The sequence below is a fragment of the Octopus sinensis genome, unplaced genomic scaffold, assembly GCF_006345805.1.
Source record: "Octopus sinensis unplaced genomic scaffold, ASM634580v1 Contig02586, whole genome shotgun sequence".
Taxonomy (NCBI): Eukaryota; Metazoa; Mollusca; class Cephalopoda; order Octopoda; family Octopodidae; genus Octopus; species Octopus sinensis.
The window spans coordinates 604757-626775 of record NW_021825821.1 but is presented as its reverse complement, the minus strand read 5'-3'; the positions used below and the strand labels follow the sequence as shown (position 1 = coordinate 626775).

Below are 22019 nucleotides of genomic sequence, written 5' to 3'. Positions count from 1 at the left end.
ATACAAACGATTAATTTATAATTTCAAAGAATTTCCTTTTATAAAATAAGTAAATAAAACCAAATAACAGAAAAGAAATGTATTTATTAACTTACAGGCGCCTTCTTGATAAAGGGAATAAAACTACTCAACTCTATTAAAATGATGAAAACAAAATATAACTTGGAGGCATAAAACGAGACAATTCTGGAGGAACGTTAATGCCCTCGTCCGTTTGGTAAGTTTCCAATATTACACAAATGGTTCGTGTAGTAGCACACAATGTACTGTTCAACATATGCACAAAAGAAGTCTAAAAATCACGAATAGTGCGACCTTATCATTATTCTTACTCAGTCCAAAACGAATGTCCAACCTCCGTGACTGATAATCCGTACAATTAGAACATGAAACCAACTCTCTGAATGCCCGTGATCCAGGAAACCACCCTTCCAAATCATATTTCATAATCGCGGCATTATTCAAAGCCCCTAACAAATTCATCAACAAATCAACCAGAAACAATACTCACAACTCGAAATCCAATTCCCAAAGATTTATAAAACTCTTCAGACGTTTCAATCATTTTATCAAACATTTTATTCGACTCCCCTTCCAGTGGGGACGTATAACAGAATTGCTCGACCTACAGTCCCACACAGTCACAACCTTCTCGAATTGATGAACCCGAAATATCCCTCTCGTATCCCGCCCATGACTGCCACATTCCTGTCGAAAACAAGTCGATAGACCGGCATATTTCAAGGGAAGACTGTCAACGGGAAGTCTCTCTTTCCGGTGGTAGGCAGCAATTGGCTGTTCTGATGTGGCAATGAGATAAGACACGTCTGATTGGTCCAGACTGTCCCCATTTTCTACATTTCCTCGAGATGATACAACCAAAAATAGAAAAATGGAATACTTTATATAATTCCTCGTCGAATTGGCTAAGTTGGGCGACTTCTGACATGATTTCTTTCTTCATCATGTATGGGGGTTTTAAAACTTCATATTCACGGTCGTGGAGGAAAAATAAAGCATATTGGACCAAAGCAGACTCCAAGTACACCCCTGGGCCCTAAATTGGGAGATAAATCAAAGATGAACAAACCTTCAAATAGTAACATCGACTTCCGCCCACGGCAGACCCTCGTTCATAGTCCACGCCTCCAATCATCTCGAGCAGATCAACATGGGATAATGGCTTATCAACATTTATGTCACCATTTGTTCGAATTATGGGATTATTGTCCTAAATATAAAATAATTTTATTTTTATTATTGATTTATATATTTTTGAAAAATAAATAAATTCTATACCTCGTTGTTGCTAATGACGACTCGTGGGTCCAATTCGTTCGCAATTTCATACAAAGCAGCTTTTCTAATTCGATCATATTCCACAAGGGCAGATTCAAAATTTTCCAACTCAGCTTTCAACCTTTTAGACAATTCTTTTATATTTTCAAGTGAAAGTCCCTAAACGTGGCAAATTGAGACCATACAGATATATCATCCAAAGAAAGATCAACTAGATTTAAACACAAATCGTCGAGCGAGCAATCAGACGAAAAATCGTTCTGCAAATATAATTTCTGTTTATTACCTTTCTTGCTTTTGCAAACCCTTTGCTGCATAAATTCACTCCCCGGTTGATTCGATCGATTTTGTGACGAGCTTTAGTAGATATGAATTTATTATTTATTTAAGTAGATATGAATGTCTACCTTCTCTCCATAATTTGTCATTGGTGACCACTACGTCGATTAATGACTCGTCTTTGAATCTATCACGTTGCCATTTCTTGATAGAATCAGGGTTGCCACCACAATCTTCTCGAAACAGCTTTATATCCATTTAGCACAATGTATAACGTGCGGTATTTAATATTTTTTTAAAATTTAAATTATTTGTCTACTATTTGAATAAGTAAAAATAATTTAAATTTAACTAAAAATTTAATGTTCAAGTAAAAAATCTTTTTGATCATTTTTTCATTTGATTTTATAAATTTTAGGTCAATGTTTTACATCAACAATCGAATAACATTGGAAGTTTTTAAATCAAAAATTAATTTCAAAAAAATAATGAATTATTTTATCACGAGGTTTCTTTTACTTTATACATTTTTTATAAAGTTAATTTGAAAATCGTAAAATTATTTGAGAAATTGAGGAAATATGTAAAAAAATTCTTTTTTGACTGATAAAAAGAAGCTTCGTTTCTCTTAAAATTGTTTCACTTTCATTATTTTATAAATCTTCTTTACGAATATTGTCTACGAATTTGTCATTTTCCGCATTGAACGTTTACTTCACGACATTGTTTATTACATTTTAAAGGGTAATCAAAAATCTTTTCAATTTTATTCCAGCAGTTAAATATAAAAATTAGATCACATTTTCTCCTCCTTTTAGAAATTAAAATGATTACCTGACAAGGTTTATTTTGTTAATTGATTGTTTGAATTCGTTTTCATCATCTTTAAAGCACAAAAACTGAATCTGATAATTGTAGTAATAATTTTATTTGCGAAATCATGCTTTTACTAGTCTTTTATTTTTTAAATATCTATCTTCAAGAAAATATTTTTATACGTGTGCCATTGCCCTATTTTTTCAGGTTTTTTGTAGATATGTGGAATCCTAAAACATGGCAATCCCTGGAGTTCATTAATGACAACAAAATGCTTTAAAATAAAAAAACAGTTCTTACATGGACCAATTTGAGGACCAATTGACAATCTTACAACTAAACTATCAAGAAGATTAAACTTTTTAAAAGCCTTCAAACTTTGAAATAAATTTTGAATATAAAATTAATTAACTACACGTGTTTGTAAATATATTTTAGGTTGAGTATTTTTTCATGCCAACAAAGAAATATCGAACATTGTCTCAAGAAAATAGAGAATTTCAAATAGAATGCGAAGAAAAGTTTTTTCTCTTGAACAGTATTGTAAAGCAGTTTTTTTGATATGTAAGTGAAGTCATTAATTCATTGACAAATTTTATTATTGAATGTCATTATCAATATATTAAAGACGTCATTCAAAATTCAGTCCTTAATATTTAAACCAGTGGAAAATAAAGCATCAGTTATTAACGTCTTATAAAATTATTCACATTCTTGTTGTAAATATGAAGCATTATTCTGATGGAGCAATTATTGAAACTGCTATTTCCATTTTTTTGTGATGAATGTTGTCCACCAAATATACAAAATATTGAAAAACGATTACCATTAAGTAATGACACTATTACAAGAAGAATAAAATGTATTTTTGAGGACCTTACCCGTCGGCTAATCAAGTTCAGTCGACACGACTAAAGATGTCTCTGATACCGAACAAATGGTCATATGCATTAGAGGTGTCACTTCGTATTTTGAAATTTTTGAAGAATTTTGTTTTCTTCTTCGTTCATTAAAAGGCTGTACAAAAGGAATTGATGTACTTAACGAATTCCTTGAAAGTATTAAAAAATTGTTTGAAATGAAGACCTAGGGTGGCTTTGATATGTACTGAAAGATAAGTCCATTTCAGTATTATGAAGAACAATGTTAAATTTGTATGAAAACAACTTTGTTATGAACTGAAAAAATCCAAAAAGAAAAATACGATTAATTTGTTGTATTTGATTATCCGCAATAGTTTAAGTTAATTAAGTTAATTTTTGACTATCCATAATAATTGGGCAGAATTCTCAATTTGCACGTTTTCTTTATGAGCTACTTTCCCCTATTCCAGGCATTCTCAACCTTTTTTTGTTCTTTGCTCCCTTTGAAATTTTATTGCCCCCTTGTCCACATACAATTTAGAAATTTTTGTGCATTGTTCCTTAATTGGTTGTTTTTTTGTACATGACTCAAAAATCAAAATATAAAACAATAAATCAAATGTAAAAATTGAATTTTTATTAAAAATTATTAGTGAAACCCTTGATATTGATGTTTACTCGCTGAATATTCAATGTCGGGTTTAATTCCGCTCAACTTTAGGCGTATATCCCCTCTATAACACACTTCCAGTCTATTTTTTTCACATTGTGTGTTATGATTGACAAAACTAAATCCATTTTCAACTAAATAAGTGGTAGGGAATGTCAATAATACATTTCTCATTTCCTTCCATAAATTTGGAAATTTCATTTGTAGATCTTTTGATTGCCAAAATTTGGATACCATCTTGTTGAAATCCGTGAATATATTCTTCATTATATTTCAATTCAATTATCTCTTCTTAGATTGTTTCGTTCATATCTTCTGGCACACATGAAAATGGACCAATCATCCATGCTTCAAATTCCAAATCAAACAAATCCTTGAATCTAAGAGATATCGCCGCTTCTAGTTCCGTCAAATGTTGACAATATGTCATAATATTGTTTTGACTAAAATATTTACTTATCTCAGATAGTTGTGAAATGTTTCCAAACTGATTTATAAAAAAAAATTATGTCGATAAAGCAATAATTTTCTTTTCCGTGAAATGATCTCTTTAGCCAAAACCAAGTCGTCTTCAGTCTGCAAAAATGCGACTATTGCATTGTAAAGATTAACAAAGTAAAGATTAATCTTACTTCCGTGTGTAATAAAAGTCGAATAAAATCTTTACCAGCCTCCTTACAAAACTTTCTAGAAAGACGATTATATTTGCTTCATGTTTTTATTTTGTTAATGCAATTTTTTTAAGTCAGTCAAAACACTTTAACAGTAAGAAATAAGAGAAGGATTGTTTAAGACTACGCAGGTTAGGGCGGCCTGCCAGCCTCACGGATTGCGAAGCAGTTCCCGCGGATTACGGCAATGGAGAGGCGTTGAAAAAGCTAAAAGGACTCTCTCAGTCGTCCCTCCTTTTGGCGATTCTTCTCCCCAAACCGCGAAGGAAACAAAGCGACTTGCGGCCGAAGACCCAATGTTTAAAGATTGATGTAAATCATAACATAAAATCTTCGACACCAGTTAATGGCGATGTAAAATACAATGAACCGTAATGACCCATTTATAATCTTTTTTAAGAAGAGAAACAAATCTCTTCTATCTTCCAACCATTGACATAGCACCATCAGTCGCACAGGAAACCAAATTTTCAAATAATATGCCCCCTTGGCTGAAAACTAAGCTATGGACAATGGATTTGGACAGTCGTGAGTTCGATTCCGAAGGAGGCAGTTTTCATCCTGGGGCCAATTCTCGTTATCGTCGTCTCAGGCCGATCATGCGGGCAGGATCTAACCTTTCACTAGGATCTCCCTCGTTTGGATCGGCGATCACGGGGATTATTATAATTAACTGGCTTACCCGTCTTTGGTCTTTAACAAATAAATAAATAAAAATTTGTTTCAAAAAACACTTTTACTACGGAATATATTGGCATTCCAGTTGTACGGGTTTCCAATAATTCGACAAACAATAAAACCTCATTTAATACACATTCATTCTCGAAATACCTAAATTTTATTAAAAATTCGAAAATAACCTCACAAATCTCGTTAAAACAGCTTTACTATCTACAATGACGCTTTCGTCATTTTGTAAAAAAACTTACTCCGCTTCAGTTTGTCAATAAAATTTTTTTTACATTATCTCCCATTTCATCAATTCTTCGACAAATCGAATCATTGCTAAGAGGTAGTAGTAGACTTTTAATAATTTTAGAAGCATCTTGATGCATTACATCCGATATTATTACTTCCACTGATGGAATTATTACATTTTCTGCGATAGTATGAGAACTGGAAGTTTTCGCAATAATTTCAGCAATTTTATAAGAAGCGATCTGCGCACCCACAACAACATATAAATAAATGTTAAATAAACATCATGTACTGCCTCTGTGAATAGCGATTTGATCGTTTTCTTATTTTCAAAATTGTATTTTAAAGTTTTAAAATATTCAATCGGCTTTGACATTTTATCCGGGTGCTTGCGTTTTAACTGATCCTCTAATCGTGATGGTTTCATTGCCTCATTTGAAAAAGAACACTGACAAATAAGACAATAAGGCTATTTTGTATCTTCAATAATTTGAATAAAGCCATATTTTCAATATTCGTTTTGATAATGACGACTTTTCTTATTTGAGCGAGAAGACATCTTAGATATCAAACAAAAGTGTAAAAAAGCGTGCTACTTTAAATATAAAATTTAACAAATTAAGATTATACAGTTTGTCCTATCCAACACAAAAGTACAAGCTTTGTTGTTCGGGACAGTGAAATTTAAATATATTGTTTATTGTCTACTATAGATTTTACTGAGTTTATCTTAAGAAAAAATTCAGATTCCCGGCAAAGATGCTTTGAAAAATCTAAACTGCTTCATAATCATTGTTGGATAGTTGGAAAAGTGCTAATATAATAATCGGATAGATTAGGATATTGTTAAGTAATCTGCAACGAATATAAAAAGGTTAAATCAAAAAGTTTTTGTTATATAGAGCATTGATAAAGGATTATTGTTGCTAAAAGGTATCAAATGGATAAATTATTAATTTTCTTAATACTTTTAAATACAAAAATTCAAAATAACCCAATGACTGATGGAATGAGGAAAAGATACCCTGAAGAGTTTGTTCGTAATTTTGATGTAATGTTTGTGCCAGATAGAATACAATTTAAAATCCCTAACGATGATTTTGTATATCCATTTAGCACAATACGTCCACCTTCTGATTACTTACCTAATAGTAAAAAATAACATTAATCACCTCGTTCTAACATGGTTTTTCTTCATCAAAGATGTTTTTTAATAATAAAGTTTTATAACATGTGTCAGGGGTTTGATAATCCTCTATTAAAAAATTATTAAAATCAAATAAAAATAATTTGATAATTAATTAAAAACAACATAGTAAATCTAATTGTCTCCGCTGCGGAACCGGGCTCAGTTGCAAAGCAGGCGGAACTAACAAAACAGAAGAAGTACCGGGTCCTGGCAAAGAATCACCAATTCACTGCAGTCGCGGTGGAAACCTCTGGAGTCATCGGCCCGCAGACGCTATCGTTTCTCCGCCGCCTTGGATCTAAGCTCGTGGTTGCCACGAAAGATCCCAACGAGTCGATCAGACTCTTTCAAAGGATCTCATTGGCCATCATGCGCGGGAATTGCCAGTCGATCCGCTGCGCATTTTAACTCTTTTCTGTTGAACTGGTCAAAAATTTATATAATACAAACATAGTAAATTAAGCCAATTTATTCTATTTTGTTAATTTTTTGATTGAATGAATTTTACCAAGATTCGGCAAAATTGCTAATTTTTCTCTATCAATGACGTATTTTATCACATTCTAGATTTTTTTGGTTTTTCATTTAAAAGCAAATATTAAAACTTCACGAATTTTTATCATTTAAAATTTTTTAAAAGTCACATTTTTAGACGGCTTCTGTGTATATTTTTGAATAAATCGTCATTCATATCTTAAAGTACGCATGTATCTTTATTAACTTCGACCATTTGGTATATCGTTGGTTCTATTTGATCATACAATTGATATTTACGATTATTAGGATTTGCATAAATATCGTGTCTCAGTAGCACATTGTCTCTTACGGCTATACCTTCATCAAATTCCCATTTCCCGCCTCCTTTTTAATTTTTCTTCGGCGAGAACATGGGTTTTATATACAGTTTGTTGATTTATACAATCATCCTCGTTTTAAAAATAACCGGATTTAATTATTTTCGATTGATTTTCCTGCGGTTGATTTCGTTATAAAGCGATAAAAATGTTAAATGGTGGACTCTTGATGGTTTTATGTTTTGCCTTGTTATATTTATAAACAATTTTTTGATAAAATTTTTTTTATAGCTTTTGTGTATGATTTTTAAATGATTGCACATCATTTTCATACATTTATTCTTAGATTCTTTCCCATCATCAGTCTGTAGGATAAATGGGGAAGCAATTATCAAAAAAATATTTTTCAATTTTCTGGTAATTTTCTCCTCGAATTTGCGTTTGGCAGGTTTTACAGCTGAGGATTTTAAAAATGAGTCTATAACAACAACCAACTAGAATTTATTCGAAAAAATGGCCATCCATTATCGCCATTAAGACTAGAATACCTTCTTAATCCCACAAAATCTGCAATATAACGATTTTTAGGTTCTCTTGCAAATATAGGAGTCAACTTTCTTGACAAGTAATTCGATACATATTCGATACATATATTCGACCTTCCTTCGACATTTACCTCTGAAAAGTAATAACTGTTTCTAATAGCGGCTGATTTCTTAAATGATAGAGAAGTTGGCTTTAGTAACTAACTCTTTTCTCGTCTAGACTCAAAATAATTTAAGATAAAAAAATTTCTTTTAAAAACAATAATAAATTAATAGTTAATCAGAAACTAAGCAGATCTCACTCCAGCTCTCTGATATCCACTCTCCTTCTCTTGGAAGAAGAGCCTACTTCCAGCTGCCTCTTACTCCCCATTACCACATCTAATTCAACTATTGCATCTTCTTTAGCATTCATTGGGTCGTCTTCATCTCTGCATGCCATCTCCACATACCGGTTGGAAGCAGAAGCGTATTCTTCACCGGATACCTTAATTCCATGCTTGTGTTCGATCATCATACTCTCGAGCGTTCTTTTCAGTACAACGGATTGGATTTATGTCCTCGTTCCTGGTTCAATAGATATTTTCTTCATATAATTTTTGAAGCATTTCGAGACAACTCCATCCCATGTCATAACCACAGGAATTATTTTTACTTGACAGCTATACAGAAGCGAAAGCTCACTTGTCAATAGGTCATACTTGTGACACTTTTCAACCTCCACTTGCTTGAAGCGATCCTGTGAAGTAATACCCACTTCAATTAGATTTATTTCGTTTCTGACTTTGTCGTGGACAAAGATATCTGGCTTGTTGTATTCTACTTTTGTTTCGGTGAGGATTGTTGAATCAACCCTGATTTCAACTTTTCCCGTCGACAGCGTTGACTGAACAGAATGTCCCTTCAATCTTCTTGCTTTTTTGAGTCCATACATTCGGCACAAGTTAAGATACACTTCACAACTTCGTTGTGTCTCCGGAGATAATCACTGTTAAGCATTTTACCACACTGAGTAGCCATGTGGTCAACAGTTTTCTTGCTTTTCTTACAATGATTGCATAATGAGTCAGCGGATGCAAAGAACAAGTTTCGATCTTGCAAAAGACAATACAATGCTTCGCTTCGTGGTCCATTATTTCCATTAGATAGCCATTCTGAGGATGCAGGTAAATCAACATTAGGTTCATCCATACATTTGAAAAGCACAGAATGTAGTGCTTTCGAACTAATTTTCTTTTGTAAATATTGTATCTGACTGGACTTTAGAGACTCCATAGTAATACTCTTCTTATCAATAATGGCATATTTGGAGGATAGAAATCCTGCGATCATAGCCAAATGCCATTTATTCATTTTAATTACACGCAGAATCCCCGCCCTCCGTAAGCATATAGTTGACATATTTTCCAGACTCGTAAGGAACTGGAAGAGCATTAGTTCACTTTTGAAAGTAACTGATGAAAGCCCTCTTTCAAGAGCCTTCCGGTTTAAATACAGTCTCTCTTTATTTGCAGGTTTGAGATGTAATATGAGCGACGTAAGCAATTGCCGTATTTGTCTGCCAATATCATCAAATTCAGAAGGTTCAATATTGATTAGCCCAATATAATAATTATATAGTGACAATGCATATTCATTTATAGCACGAAACAGATTCACAGAGTCGAGTTTTGTTTCGATAGCATAGTTATCCTCTTCTTAACATTCTCAAAGATAGAGTCCATAACTCTATTCTTAAGAACATTGCTTCCGATTCCAAATTAGACGCTGATTTTTCTGAATTCATCTCCAAACCAACAATTTTAAAAATCCGTTAACAGCTTCCATCATTTTGAGTAAAGTGTCTTGTTTGAGAGCAAATATTTTTAGATCGTCAACAAATAGCAAATGATTCGGACCGAGGACTCCCGACGTCTCCACTGCGATCGGGGCAAAGATATGGCGGTGAGATAATGCACTGTATTTCTTGATTTTTAGCGTTTCGGCCAGGTTAGCTGCGGAGCCCGGCTTTGCGGATGACGTAAAGATGTTTCCGGCAGAGAAGGTGTCCGTGCAAGTTGCGTCCCAGATGAGCGACTTGCATTTTCGAAGGGGAAAGTCGTTAGGCAAGAGTGTTTTTATTAACTAATATTTTTGACCTTGATATTTTAACGATTAGATGTCAAATTACCTCTACGCCTTGGCGGAGTTGGACTCCGTTCACCTCTGGACATGGCTCTTCCTACATTCCTCTCCTCACGTGCGAGCTCCCAAGCCCTCATCACCCAAATCCTACGTAATTCTCGCGGATTGGAAGAGGACCGGGTTTTCTCTGGAGCTTGCGAATTCTGGAAGGGATCTGGATTGGCCATTCCATCTAACATTTCACGCCAATGGGAATGGGATGATATTTCCAACAAAGCTAAAATGGAAGCAATCAGACCTACATTGGATCAGCATCGCCTCGCTTGTTTCGGTGCCGCTGCCAGACCTGAAAGTGGGGCGTGGCTTAATGCCCTCCCTTGCTCCCAATCTGGAACCCTTCTCGATAATGACTGTGTGAGGATTGGCGTAGCAATACGCTTGGGACTTAATGTCTGTTTGGGGGGCCAATGCCGATGTGGTAGTAAAGTCGATACCAAAGGACTACATCCCCTATCATGCAGAAGGAGTGCTGGCCGTGCTCCCAGACACTCCGCTATCAACGAGACTATTTCGGCTGCGTTACAAGCAGCTGGATTCCCGACAGAACTGGAACCCGTTGGGTTTGACCGTGGAGACGGTAAACGCCCAGATGAAGTCACCATTTTCCCGTGGAGTAATGGGAAATGCCTCGCGTGGGACTCCACGTGCACAGACACCTTCTCAAAGACCAATATAGTTGACTCCGCGATCAGTCCAGGCTCAGCCGCTGAGAAGGCTGAGGTACATAAAGTTCAGAAATATTCCAACCTGTTGGACAACTTCATCTTCTCCCCAATATCCGTAGAAACCTCCGGGGTCATGAGCCAAAAATCGTTCGAACTCGTCGGGAAAATCGGGAATTTGATCTCGAGAAGACGGAGAGAGGCTCGGGAGAAGCAATGGTTGTTCCAAAGAATATCCATTGCGATCCTGAGGGGCAACGTCTTCTCGATCATCAGTAGCTTTAGATTGTGATAATTATTTTCGATCTCTTTGTCTTAAAAAAACGTAGTGAGTTTGACTGGACCACAACAAATTTGCCAATTTATCTCCCACGTCTTCAAACATTTAAAAAATTTATCCTATAATTCATATCTTGCACCTAATGAAAATATCAACGCCAGTTCTAACTATAAATTTCCTATCAACCAAATTATCTCAGAACGATTATTTAAAAAGAAAAATTATTCATCAGCAGAATCTTCTTCGTTATACCAAAAAAAATAAGTGAAATTTTCCATGAAATAAGCAGCAAAAAAAGCCGAAAGCAGACACGTGGGAGTAAGATATAGCAGTGCAGGTTGTGCGTTTTTAGTAAAACTAGAGACTCCCATTGCCGTGACCAATCCAAGTCCATATCCAACCAATCCAGCAGGAAAAAACACCCTCATTCCATTTTTCCAATCAAATCGGTAGAGAAAAGCTATAAATGTCCCCGGAATAATAATATCCCCCATTCCAAGCATGGAGAAGGAAAAATCCTCTCCCGTCGGACAACTAAACAGATTTCGAGGAACCATAACTAAAATAAAACAAAACGGACACGTTTTATTGGAGCATTTAAAGAAATGGCCACTGTCTTCATAACCGGGGTATAAAAAACCCAAAAAATATCATAAATGAGAAGCCCGGTCAGTAGGATCACTCCATTCACGGTAGAAGTGACCCTGAGTAGTTGAATAGCAGTTATCCCAAGTGAAAGGGCTATTAAATTATCAGTGATCCAATGCTGGAAATTCAGACCAAAATAGGCACCTCAAAATAACGTAAAAACAAAGAAAGTCCAAAAACAATCATAATTTGGGCTATTTTGCATGTAGTGTAGCGTGTAAAAAATGGCCTAAAATCAAAGATACGAGTACCTGAGGAAATTTCCAATGGCCACAGAGTAGATTACTATGGTCATCAACTTCATGGCCTCTTTGATGATGTAGGCGGGAACGTACTACTATTGAGGCATGGTTGAGTACTTTCAGTAAGAAATAGATAGACATTAGACCAAGAGACGCAACAAATGGAAACTTAACTGCAGACTTGAGGTCAATCTTGATTAAAATATATTTTAAGAATCACATTTTCACATTCTATCGATTGGGATTGAACAGATTTCTTCGACCCTATTACTATGGCGAGGAGTGAGGACACAAGAAAGTATCCATTTGATATTACAACGTCGGCCCACATGATTTATCAGCTGTTTTATTATATAATAAAATCAATTGTATGAATTTATAAATTAATTTTATTGTATAATATTTATTCATATAATCAAATAAGTATTGTTTAAAAATTGAGGATTAAAAATATTCACTAAAAATTAGATTAATAGAAATTTTCTTTAATTTTTATAAAAATTATTTTATCTAAATTCATTCATTCAAAAAATCTTTCAATTAAACAAAAACAGTTAAAAAAGGAACTAATTAGCTAATAAAGCCATCTATCCGAAGTGGACCCCGCCAACATAATTGACGTTGCGTTGCCTCTCACGATAGCAACGGAGATCAACTGGAGAAGCCACCGGGTCTCACGTGTGTCGTGGCTTTTTAATGTGGCTAAGCGTCCAAGCTTCTTTAGGAAGCGAAGCGATTTCCCACTTATTCCTCCAGTTGTCTCGACCACAATCGGACAGAAAACAAGCCAATATATCATTCAAAACAAATCAATATATCTATTTTTCACCATCTGTTTTTGTTACAATTTTTAATTCCTAAAGTATTTCTAATTCTTGTCGGAAATATTTTATCGAAAACGATAAGTAAATGGAATTCTGCACAATATACGCTAAGTTTTAAAAGGACTTTTATTTGAAAAGTTTTTGGTCAACTTTTTAAATTTCTGTATTTTCGTGTAATTTTTTTAATTTTGGGCTTATTTTTATTCTGAAAGTATAAAGATCAAATTTTGGATAGCGCTTTAAACACTTTTTAGTGTTTAAAGTGTTTGGATAGCGCTGACTATTATTTAAATTTTGTTGTAATGCCTAAAACGAAAAAATCTATCTATTCGAAAGCCTTGAGACTTATTCATTTATTTCCCTATGAATCTTCAATTACTCATGTTGGATTTTTATATTATAATTTATGCGATATTGATGTAAAAATGGTTTGTAGAAAAAACAGAAAAACATATTCACGTATTAGAATTCATCCTAAAAAAAGAGGATTCAAACGTTTCCTCCTACTACTGTTGTTTCGGATCAAACATTTGTTTCAGCAAATGTTCCAATATATAAACTACGGAATCCTGCCTTAATAGATTTTTTAATACTTTTGGATTTGAGTTACCCTACGAATTACAATGTTGAAACAATTTCAACATTTTCACCGAAAGGCGTGTTAGTGAGGTAATAAAATTGTTAGTTAATGAAGATTTTTTTAACTGTAAATAAAATTGATACCACTTAAGAAAAATTTATAAATATTCTTATTGGAAAAATAACTGATACTTAAATCGAATAAAATGAATTCGAACAAAAGAATGAATTTTGAAAATTGTTCACGGAGATCGAAATTTGTTGTCTTTGACAAAGTTGCGACTACTCCAATTTCAGGGCACTACATGTTCAGTAGAGAGTTTGTTTTCAATTCTTAATATAATTTTAGCAAAACACCGAAATTTTAAACCGGAAAACGTCAAATTTTGTGATTTTTTATAATTCAGATTTCTAAAAAATTCTTTTTGAGTAATTTTAATCAAATTTAGGTCAATTTTAGATTTTAGATGCCAACAAATTGTCTAACAATCAATGATTAGGTAAACTTTGTGTTTGTCTTAGTAATTAGAAATGTATTCAGAATGTCTAAGATTAGTTAGAAGTACTCTCAATTCGCAGTTTTAGAAATGTCAAGATATGCAGGAACAGGTTTTTTTGAAAATCTACTTTTCGATTGCAAGTTTAGGGGACAATCACCGCAGCTGTGACCTTGGAAAAGTCCCATTTTTAGAATGATGATGATTTCGAACACAATTTCTCCCTTAAGTTGCGATATTGTGGACAATCAGCTGATCGGGCACAAATTAATAAGTTTCGAAGTTGTTTGATCATTCTTACTTCTGCGGTCTTCCAAGCGTCCGGAGCCTCTTAGTTGAAGAAACTCCAAAAAAACGATAGAAATTTGGGAGGGAGATTCTCACGGGCCTTTGTTAAAAATAAATTTATTTGATTTATTATATTAGGAATTTTAATATTAGTTATTAGTAGAAAATATATATTCAACCAAATGTTCTTGTATTTTTCCATTGAAAAAGAGAGGATTTAGTCACATTTTCTGATATCCTACTGAGGACACTGTTCCCCAAGGCTATTCCGTAATATGTTTTGATTTCCTGGAGTAACTTTGGAGCATTTATAACTCTTGCAGCTTCATATGCCTGATTAAGATATTCAATCGCCTTATTATTTTTACCCTAGTTTAATAATTCATACTGTTTACCATCACATTATATACAATACCCAACTTGTAACAAGCTTTAGAAATTGCTTTGTTGTTTTTACTTCGATTTGCCAATTCTGTATAAATTTCTAAATATTCTAAACTTTTCTCAAAATTGTCCAATCTATCCATTCAGTCAATTTATTTCTACTGTTTGTGAGCTTCTGACATTGCTTCATAACATTTGCTGATCCTCGTAATATCTCGAATATTGTCTCGATATTGAATATTTTCTTCTAACAACTAAAACAATCAACAAATATTGTGTACAGACAATGCTTCTTTTGGCTGGGAACACTCCAATAGTGTTTTGGCTAACTTGTAAACCATATATGAATGTAGTGATGTGTTTTGGCCTAAAACTGAATATTTAGATTTACTTTCTTTTGCTTTATCAACAGATTTTTTTAAATAGTCACGACGAATTTCGATATTTTCTTCACTGCGACTTAATTTCTGAACTACTTCATAACAAGTTGTTGCAATGTTTTCACAGAGTTCTTTGTATGTTGAATTATCTTGAAAATCTTCTACATTTGATATTAACTCGTATCCAATTTCAAATTCGTTTATTGCTGATTCATATTCGTCTAATTGCTTTTTGGTTTTACAATTACTTTTATTTTTTAATGTCAAACCAATGTCGCAATGACATCTCAAAATATTTTCTTTATTTGACATCAATCTCGCTAACTCAAGAGATTTCGTGAAAAAATGCTTTTGAAAATCCAAATGACCTAAACTCCTAAAATGGCAGGCCAAGCAGTAAAATGCTTCATATTCCTGACTTGGATTATCTCAAAATATCATTTGCTATAAAACCTGATCCATAGGAACTCTCTGCATTGATTAGATGTTTCATTATTATATTTAGTTCTTTAATGTCTTCAAAAATCGGTTCGTCCTGATGAGAAATCCACAACATGTATAACTCGCAGTAAGCCCTCCAAAATCCTCCTTCAAGTATTTTTATCAGAGTTGTTTGGATTTTCGGATTTCGGTACCTTCGAGTTGTTTTTATTAATATACTCGTAAATGTCATTTTCGTTTAAGAAATTGTCGCGAGTTTTTTTATTTAAACTGAACAAAATCGGAGCCTGTAATTCGACATTTGCTTGATCAGAAACACAAACATAACAAGATGAATTTAGTTGATAACTTGTCTGTTTTTCTGAAGTCTTTATTTCTGGAAAATGCAAAGACATTTCAAAAACGTTGCTAAGAAACAAAAATATTATATCATTAAAAATATGAATTATTAAATAAATAGACTTTTAAGCACGTGTTAAAAAATGTCCAAAATTTAGTTCTTTTTGTTATAAGAATGATATGTGTTAATGGTAGCGTTAAGATTTTTTGAGTTTTATTTGTATGTTGTTAGAAAATACAAAATATATTAATAATTATATAATAAATACAATAATAATATATTTGTCATGTTTAGCACTTTGGTTGTCTATTTTTATGAGTTTAGATAACACTCTCAATAGGAGTATATGCAGGAATTTTGCTTCAACAAAATTACCAATTTGCAACATTACCCCAACCGAACATTCAGATAAATCAAGTACGAACTTTGGTAGACCAGATCTACCAATTCGTCATTCAAATTCTCGAACAGCGCTAACTCTTATTAAAAAAGAAAATTTGTCTTTTAAATTAGAATTAACTAAAAATCATTTTTTTCATCTTTTTGATATTCTTGTGTAGTTCCCTCTGTGGTATTCCCCTGAGTATTTAAGCAGTTTAGATAATAAATGTATTGCTGTTGTTGTATCAAATTCAAGAATTGTGTAATATTCTGAGCAAGTACGGAGTTGGTGACATTGGGCTCTTCATTAACTGGTTCTGAGATTGACTGATCGACAGTCTTGATTGATTTTCTGTAAATGTCAAATTATATATTACCGCCTCTCTTTGAACTTTTTGAATCCTCGAGCAAATGGATTGTTTTCAATTTTAAGTTTCACAACCTAAAAGTGTTTGTTGGGGTCATTACTTGGGGGTTTTGATAAGCCGTCACAGCAATAAATTGTGTACTGAGTAGAGGAATTCTTTTATACCCAAATAATAGACTTTCGGTAGAATGGCAGAGAACATGGACTCTTAGACAGTACATCCTCATAGAGTTCAAACAAATCTAAATTTTTATATTTACTACGAACCATTCCTGGTTTCCGACGGTGACTGTTAGTGAGTTTAAGTTTATTAAAATTGATAACTTTTTTCTCCCAATGAGCTAATTTGGCAGATGATTCTGGATGCCAGTTAATGTCATTTCTGATTGGATCATCTCCTGGTGTTTGGATTTTCTGCCATCCTTTTTCTTCATGGGTATATTTGTAACGACAGCTCTCCACTTGTATGACATCCACACCAAGAGAAATTATTTGTTCTGGATTACAAGATTCGATTTTTATAGAAATCGGAGGAAAAATTCTCCTTTAATTTAGTTTTTTGAATCTACCTTCCATTTTTTGTGACTATCATTTCGTTTGTATGTATTTTAAATTGATCCCACATGTCTTGATTGACAAGAGTTACTTTGATAGATTGCATTGAAGGAGTATTTTCATCAAGTTCTGTGGAGTTGTTAATGTAATTATTATAAAATTCAAGTTGTGAAGAAAAGAGAATTCCAAGACTATCCATACCACTATTTTGCGTGATTTTTTAACGTTATAAGCAAATATTTAACGAAAATATTCGATAACACTCGACTTTAATAACTAGTATTCCTTCATTACTTTAAAGTGTATCCTCTGCCTCCAGGAAGTACATAACAATTAAATAGTCTAGTCTCAAAAATTGGGCTGAGTTGTGGTTTTTTGTTTTTTGTGAATCATAGTTTGTATCAGATTAGAGGGACAATGTGAGTTTTAGCAATAAAAGTGTAATTAATTATGCTTTTTTAGACTGTTTGAGAATACCAGCGAATATCACAATTGTCATCACCGACATGGAAAATTTAATCATTGATTGTTAGACAATTTGTTGGCATACTCAAAAATATAAAATACTTAAAAATTCATTAAGTAAATTGAAAAGACAAGTGCTTAAAAAACAAGAATAATTTGATATTAAAACTATGAATTTACGGCTGCTTTTTACGTAAATCAACACACAATTTATTGGGATATCAATAAATCCTTAAATAATTTAAAAAATATATATTTCAACATTTTCTTTACTTTTCTTTAGCTACTATATTAAAAATTAAGTAAAATTTTTGTCTTTTCCATAATAAAACTGAAAAAATAAAACCCAAACTGTCGCAAAAATTAAAAAACGCAAAATATTTATTAAAATACTTTAAATAATCATTAAAAATTAATCTGTTAATTAAAATACTTACAAAAAAATTTTCAATAAATAAAAAATTACAAAAATTCCCAACACGGTACCAATTGGTACATACCAAACATTCCATGAGAAACACGAAAAAGTCCCTGGGCGTTCACGACTAAATTTTACATAAAAACCATTCTAAAAATCAAAAAACCAAGCCTAACCCACCCCCCATTATCGGCCATCCAATCAGTCAAATTATCCTCCACATAACATGCTAAACATTCAATCACGTGTTCTACCAAAACACGATGATTTCTTCGACATTTTCTTCTCAAAAAATAATACAAAAAGGCATAACAAATGACGACTTTCTTCCAACTTTGAGGACCCACAGCAAAAACCTCTCCAATTATGCTTTTGAATGTCCTTACAACACTTGCTTGTCCAATCTCACTTTCTTCCCATTGGATAAGCCGGCTTTTGAGCATCGAACGAAAAAAAAATCTTTGTTCCTCAATGACTTGGAGGATAAGTTTGTGCATGAGTGTGCTTATTTGGTAGGCGGGATTTATTTGGTGTCCAACCGCTGCTTGCATGACGTTGCGCGTGATTATTCGGACATCTTCGGATTTTGTCATAACATATGTGAGGACATGTTTAGTTTATATATGTATATGGTCGTCAGTAATGACGTCAGTAATTGATCAGTAGTAATGGAAATATTCGTGATAAATGTTTTTTTTCTTTTGAGAAAGATTGGGCTTGAATTTTTTAATGCTTTTTGACTAGTCGTTGTTACCACCACAAGACCAGTTGGTCAATGTATATATTGATTAATGTTTAAATCGAATGGCAATTAAGCTCATCGTAAAAATAAATAATTAAAATAATCAATTTTCGTTATTTAGAAACAAAAAATCAATGTTATTTTAAAATTGTTTATTTTTAAATAAAAAAGTGTTTTCAGGATGAGTTTCCAAGCAACTTAAATCCCAATATTTTAAATATTTAGGTATATTTGTAATATTTATATATTTTATTCTGATTTTCCAACAATTCTATTTTCTTTGTCAAAATCTGTTTTCGTTGAATTTTTAATTTTTCTATATTTTTATTGGCCTAATAAAGTGAATATTAAATATATCACCAGAGCCAACTTAAGGACAGTTTCTTTTTCAAAATCCAACACTGAAAATTTACCTTCGTGATTTTTTGTCCGAGGATATAATATTTTTGAACGACTAGAGCAATGCTGGTTTTGTCTGTCGCAAAAAGTGGATTTTCTGGTTTCTACGTCTGAAGGCATTTGTAGACGATTGGCAGAGGCACTTCGTCGTGACTGTGCGACGATATCCGCACTATGACATCTCCGATAGTTTTTTGTCACGTTGATTTGTTCATTTTTTAGATTTGTGAGCTCCTTTTTAACTTTTAGATCAATCATATCAATTGTGTTGAATACAGAAATTGTTATTTTTATCAAGTTTACTCCAAAAATCAGCGAAGTTCTCATCTTTTCAAATATTTTACGTTTTGCCAATATAAAATTGTTACTATTATTAGACAGGTCATCTAGGTATTCGACCATACTTTCAATTTCGTGTGATTTGACCAAGAATTCTTTTTTCTTTTCAACAATGACGTTTTCAATTTGGAGAATACTGTCCAACTCAATAACACTTGTCGACTCAAGTAACATTGTTAATATTGTGTCGAATATTTTCAAACATTTCTTTGTTATTTTAGGGAATAAAATTGCGATTTCGGTTCGGTATTTTATAAAAATGCATAAATTTTCAATAATTTCTTTCACAAAAACCTTATCTTCGTTCTCAAATGATTGATCTCGGTAGGTTTCTACGAATTTTCTGACCGACAGTTCTCCCCATATATTTTCATTCCCGAATAATTTATTCATTGTTGCTGATAGACGGTCATCAGTTAATTTAAAATGTAATATATTTAAATGAATCAAATATTGTTTGATCCAGTCCTTTATCTTATTTTCCATTTCTTTGATCTCTGAGGTTTTCTGAATTGTATATCTCCTGATATGTCCTATTGTCAAGCGGTTAGTCTAAAATAGTTTAAATTGTCAATACTTGCATAAAATGGTTAGAATAAGTGGCCATACCCGGCACTTACGGCTATATACACGTTGCGTTATTATATTGAATGTATTGTCAGTAACTAAGCATAACGACCATTGTTTGATTGTCTAAATATTGAACATTTCAATTAAACTTATCATAAAATAACAAAGTTAATCTTTCTTTTGATAGATTAAAAATAATCAGTTGATTCTAATTAATAGAGTAAACACAAAATATGTGCTTTTAAATTGAATTGTTAAAAAGTAATTGAATTGTCGTTACTGGTTTTGTGGTCACAATTTATTGGTTAAAATGACTTTAATTTTATTTTTGCCCAATATTTTTTCTAAAAAATTTAGATTTTAAAAGGCTAAAATCTTAGATTTTGTTAACTAAAATTCTCATATGCGATAGAATAATTTTTATAATCTAATTAAGTTAATGTTTGGAATGAAGTGTCTTTAAAAGGTGTAAGGCGTCAGTTGTTTCTGGTGAAGTACGAGTTGAGTTTAACTTATAAGTCATCCCTGGATTCAAGCCTTCTCCCGATCTTCCGATACTCTTTTTGTGTAGGAGGATTAAACGAATAAACGTTTCACATAGCCTTAAAAGAAGTTTTAGTTAGATATATCTTCTTATCCATCTGTTTTAGATTTTTTTAAAAACGACGTTAACAAGTAATCCTTTGAGTCTTCGATAAAATAGTTAAAGTTTCTTTACATACCTCAAATTTGTGTCATTCCTTGATGATGTGTGTTTATTTACATAACTGGTTTTGTTAAGATTTATTTTCAGGTCCAATTTTTCAGCATTGCGCAGTGCTAAAGCAGTTTATCGTCGTCAAATACGAAATCCACCTCACTCGCATAAATGAGTGCGATTCTGTGATATCTGAAAGCCATTGTCTCTTTTAGATCTCTCAACGCAACCTCTATATAGACAACGGAGGACCAAAAATTGTGATCTTTTTCCGGTATTGAGTTTCCCGTCAATCAAAGCGTACAGAGAAACAGGGATAACATAAAGGTGAAAAAAATTTGGAGAAATTTCGAGCCAAACCTAATTGCGGTCTGTGAACCTGAATGCCAAGTGACTGGCTAAAAAAGTTACCTTCGTTCTCCGTCGAACTTTTGCTGGACAGCAAGTCCCTGAGGATTGGAGTCTGTCTGAGGCTCGGCTTGGAAATATGCCAGCCTCATCGTTGTGTGTCAAAACCGACGACCGAGTAGGCCTCCACTGAAGGTCTCTACGGCATGCGTGGTTTAACAAAATCGTAAAGCAATTGGATTTCCTTCTGTTAAAAAACTCGACCGTGGGGATGGGAAACCCCCCGATGGGATGACCATCTTCTTTTCTGAGGGCCTTAATTAGTTTATTTAGCCTAATATCCCCATTAACGTTAAAATTTCTATATTGATTAAAAAAATCTTTGATTATTTGTAAATCTTGATTGAATTCTTTCTTAGTAACAATTTTTAGCTTATCAACATCTCCATTTTCTGATTTAAAAAATATTTTTATGGCAGCTAAAGAGTTGGCAGATATGAGAGACTTCACTCTATTTATCGTAATAAAATTTGAAAAATTTTATATTGCCTATTTTAACAGTTAGCTCTGTTTTAGCAAGAAAGAATCTCATTAGTCTCAAGCAGTCATCATTTAATGACCTTTTAGAATATTCATTAAGTTCTTTTTCGATTTAATTAAATGTCTCTCTTTGGATCAATTTTTAAAACGAAAATAATCTTTGCGGATTTTTTTATGCAGCTGGAAACCAGCAATGACTTAATACAACATCTAAAGCTACTTGAACTATGAGACAGGAATTGTACAATTTCAACAACTACTTTAAGAAAAACAAACTTGAAAATAAAATCTTTATTTAAATTTATTTATTAATAGGAAAAATATTATTATAAATAATTTGAAAATCAACATGGCTATTGTTAAGTTTGGTCGGACTGTCACTCAATTTGGAAAACCGATATTCCG

At 32.9% G+C, this 22019-nt stretch overlaps 1 protein-coding gene across 1 annotated transcript; it reads right to left on the bottom strand.

Moving 5' to 3' along the window:
• Positions 1 to 509: 509 nt before the first annotated feature.
• On the bottom strand, positions 510 to 8558 carry LOC115227310 (serine--tRNA ligase, mitochondrial-like). Its single transcript, XM_036498590.1, has 7 exons — positions 8421 to 8558; positions 8048 to 8214; positions 6296 to 6371; positions 5561 to 5758; positions 1300 to 1458; positions 1091 to 1231; positions 510 to 1057 (listed from the first exon to the last, which is right to left on the bottom strand). The coding sequence occupies exons 1-7, from the start codon at positions 8556 to 8558 to the stop codon at positions 755 to 757; spliced, it is 1182 nt and encodes a 393-aa protein (XP_036354483.1). The 3' UTR covers positions 510 to 754.
• Between the last annotated feature and the right edge of the window lie 13461 nt (positions 8559 to 22019).

What these genes read in the sequence shown, in the direction of transcription:
- LOC115227310 (XM_036498590.1), bottom strand. Translation starts at nt 8,558, where the DNA reads ATGATCGAACACAAGCATGGAATTAAGGTATCCGGTGAAGAATACGCT. An exon ending in TTGATGAAATGGGAGATAAT is followed by an intron (nt 1,459 to 5,560) that starts GTAAAAAAAATT and finishes TGCCACGTTTAG; the next exon opens with GGACTTTCACTTGAAAATAT. An exon ending in GTCGATGTTACTATTTGAAG is followed by an intron (nt 1,058 to 1,090) that starts GTTTGTTCATCT and finishes CTCCCAATTTAG; the next exon opens with GGCCCAGGGGTGTACTTGGA.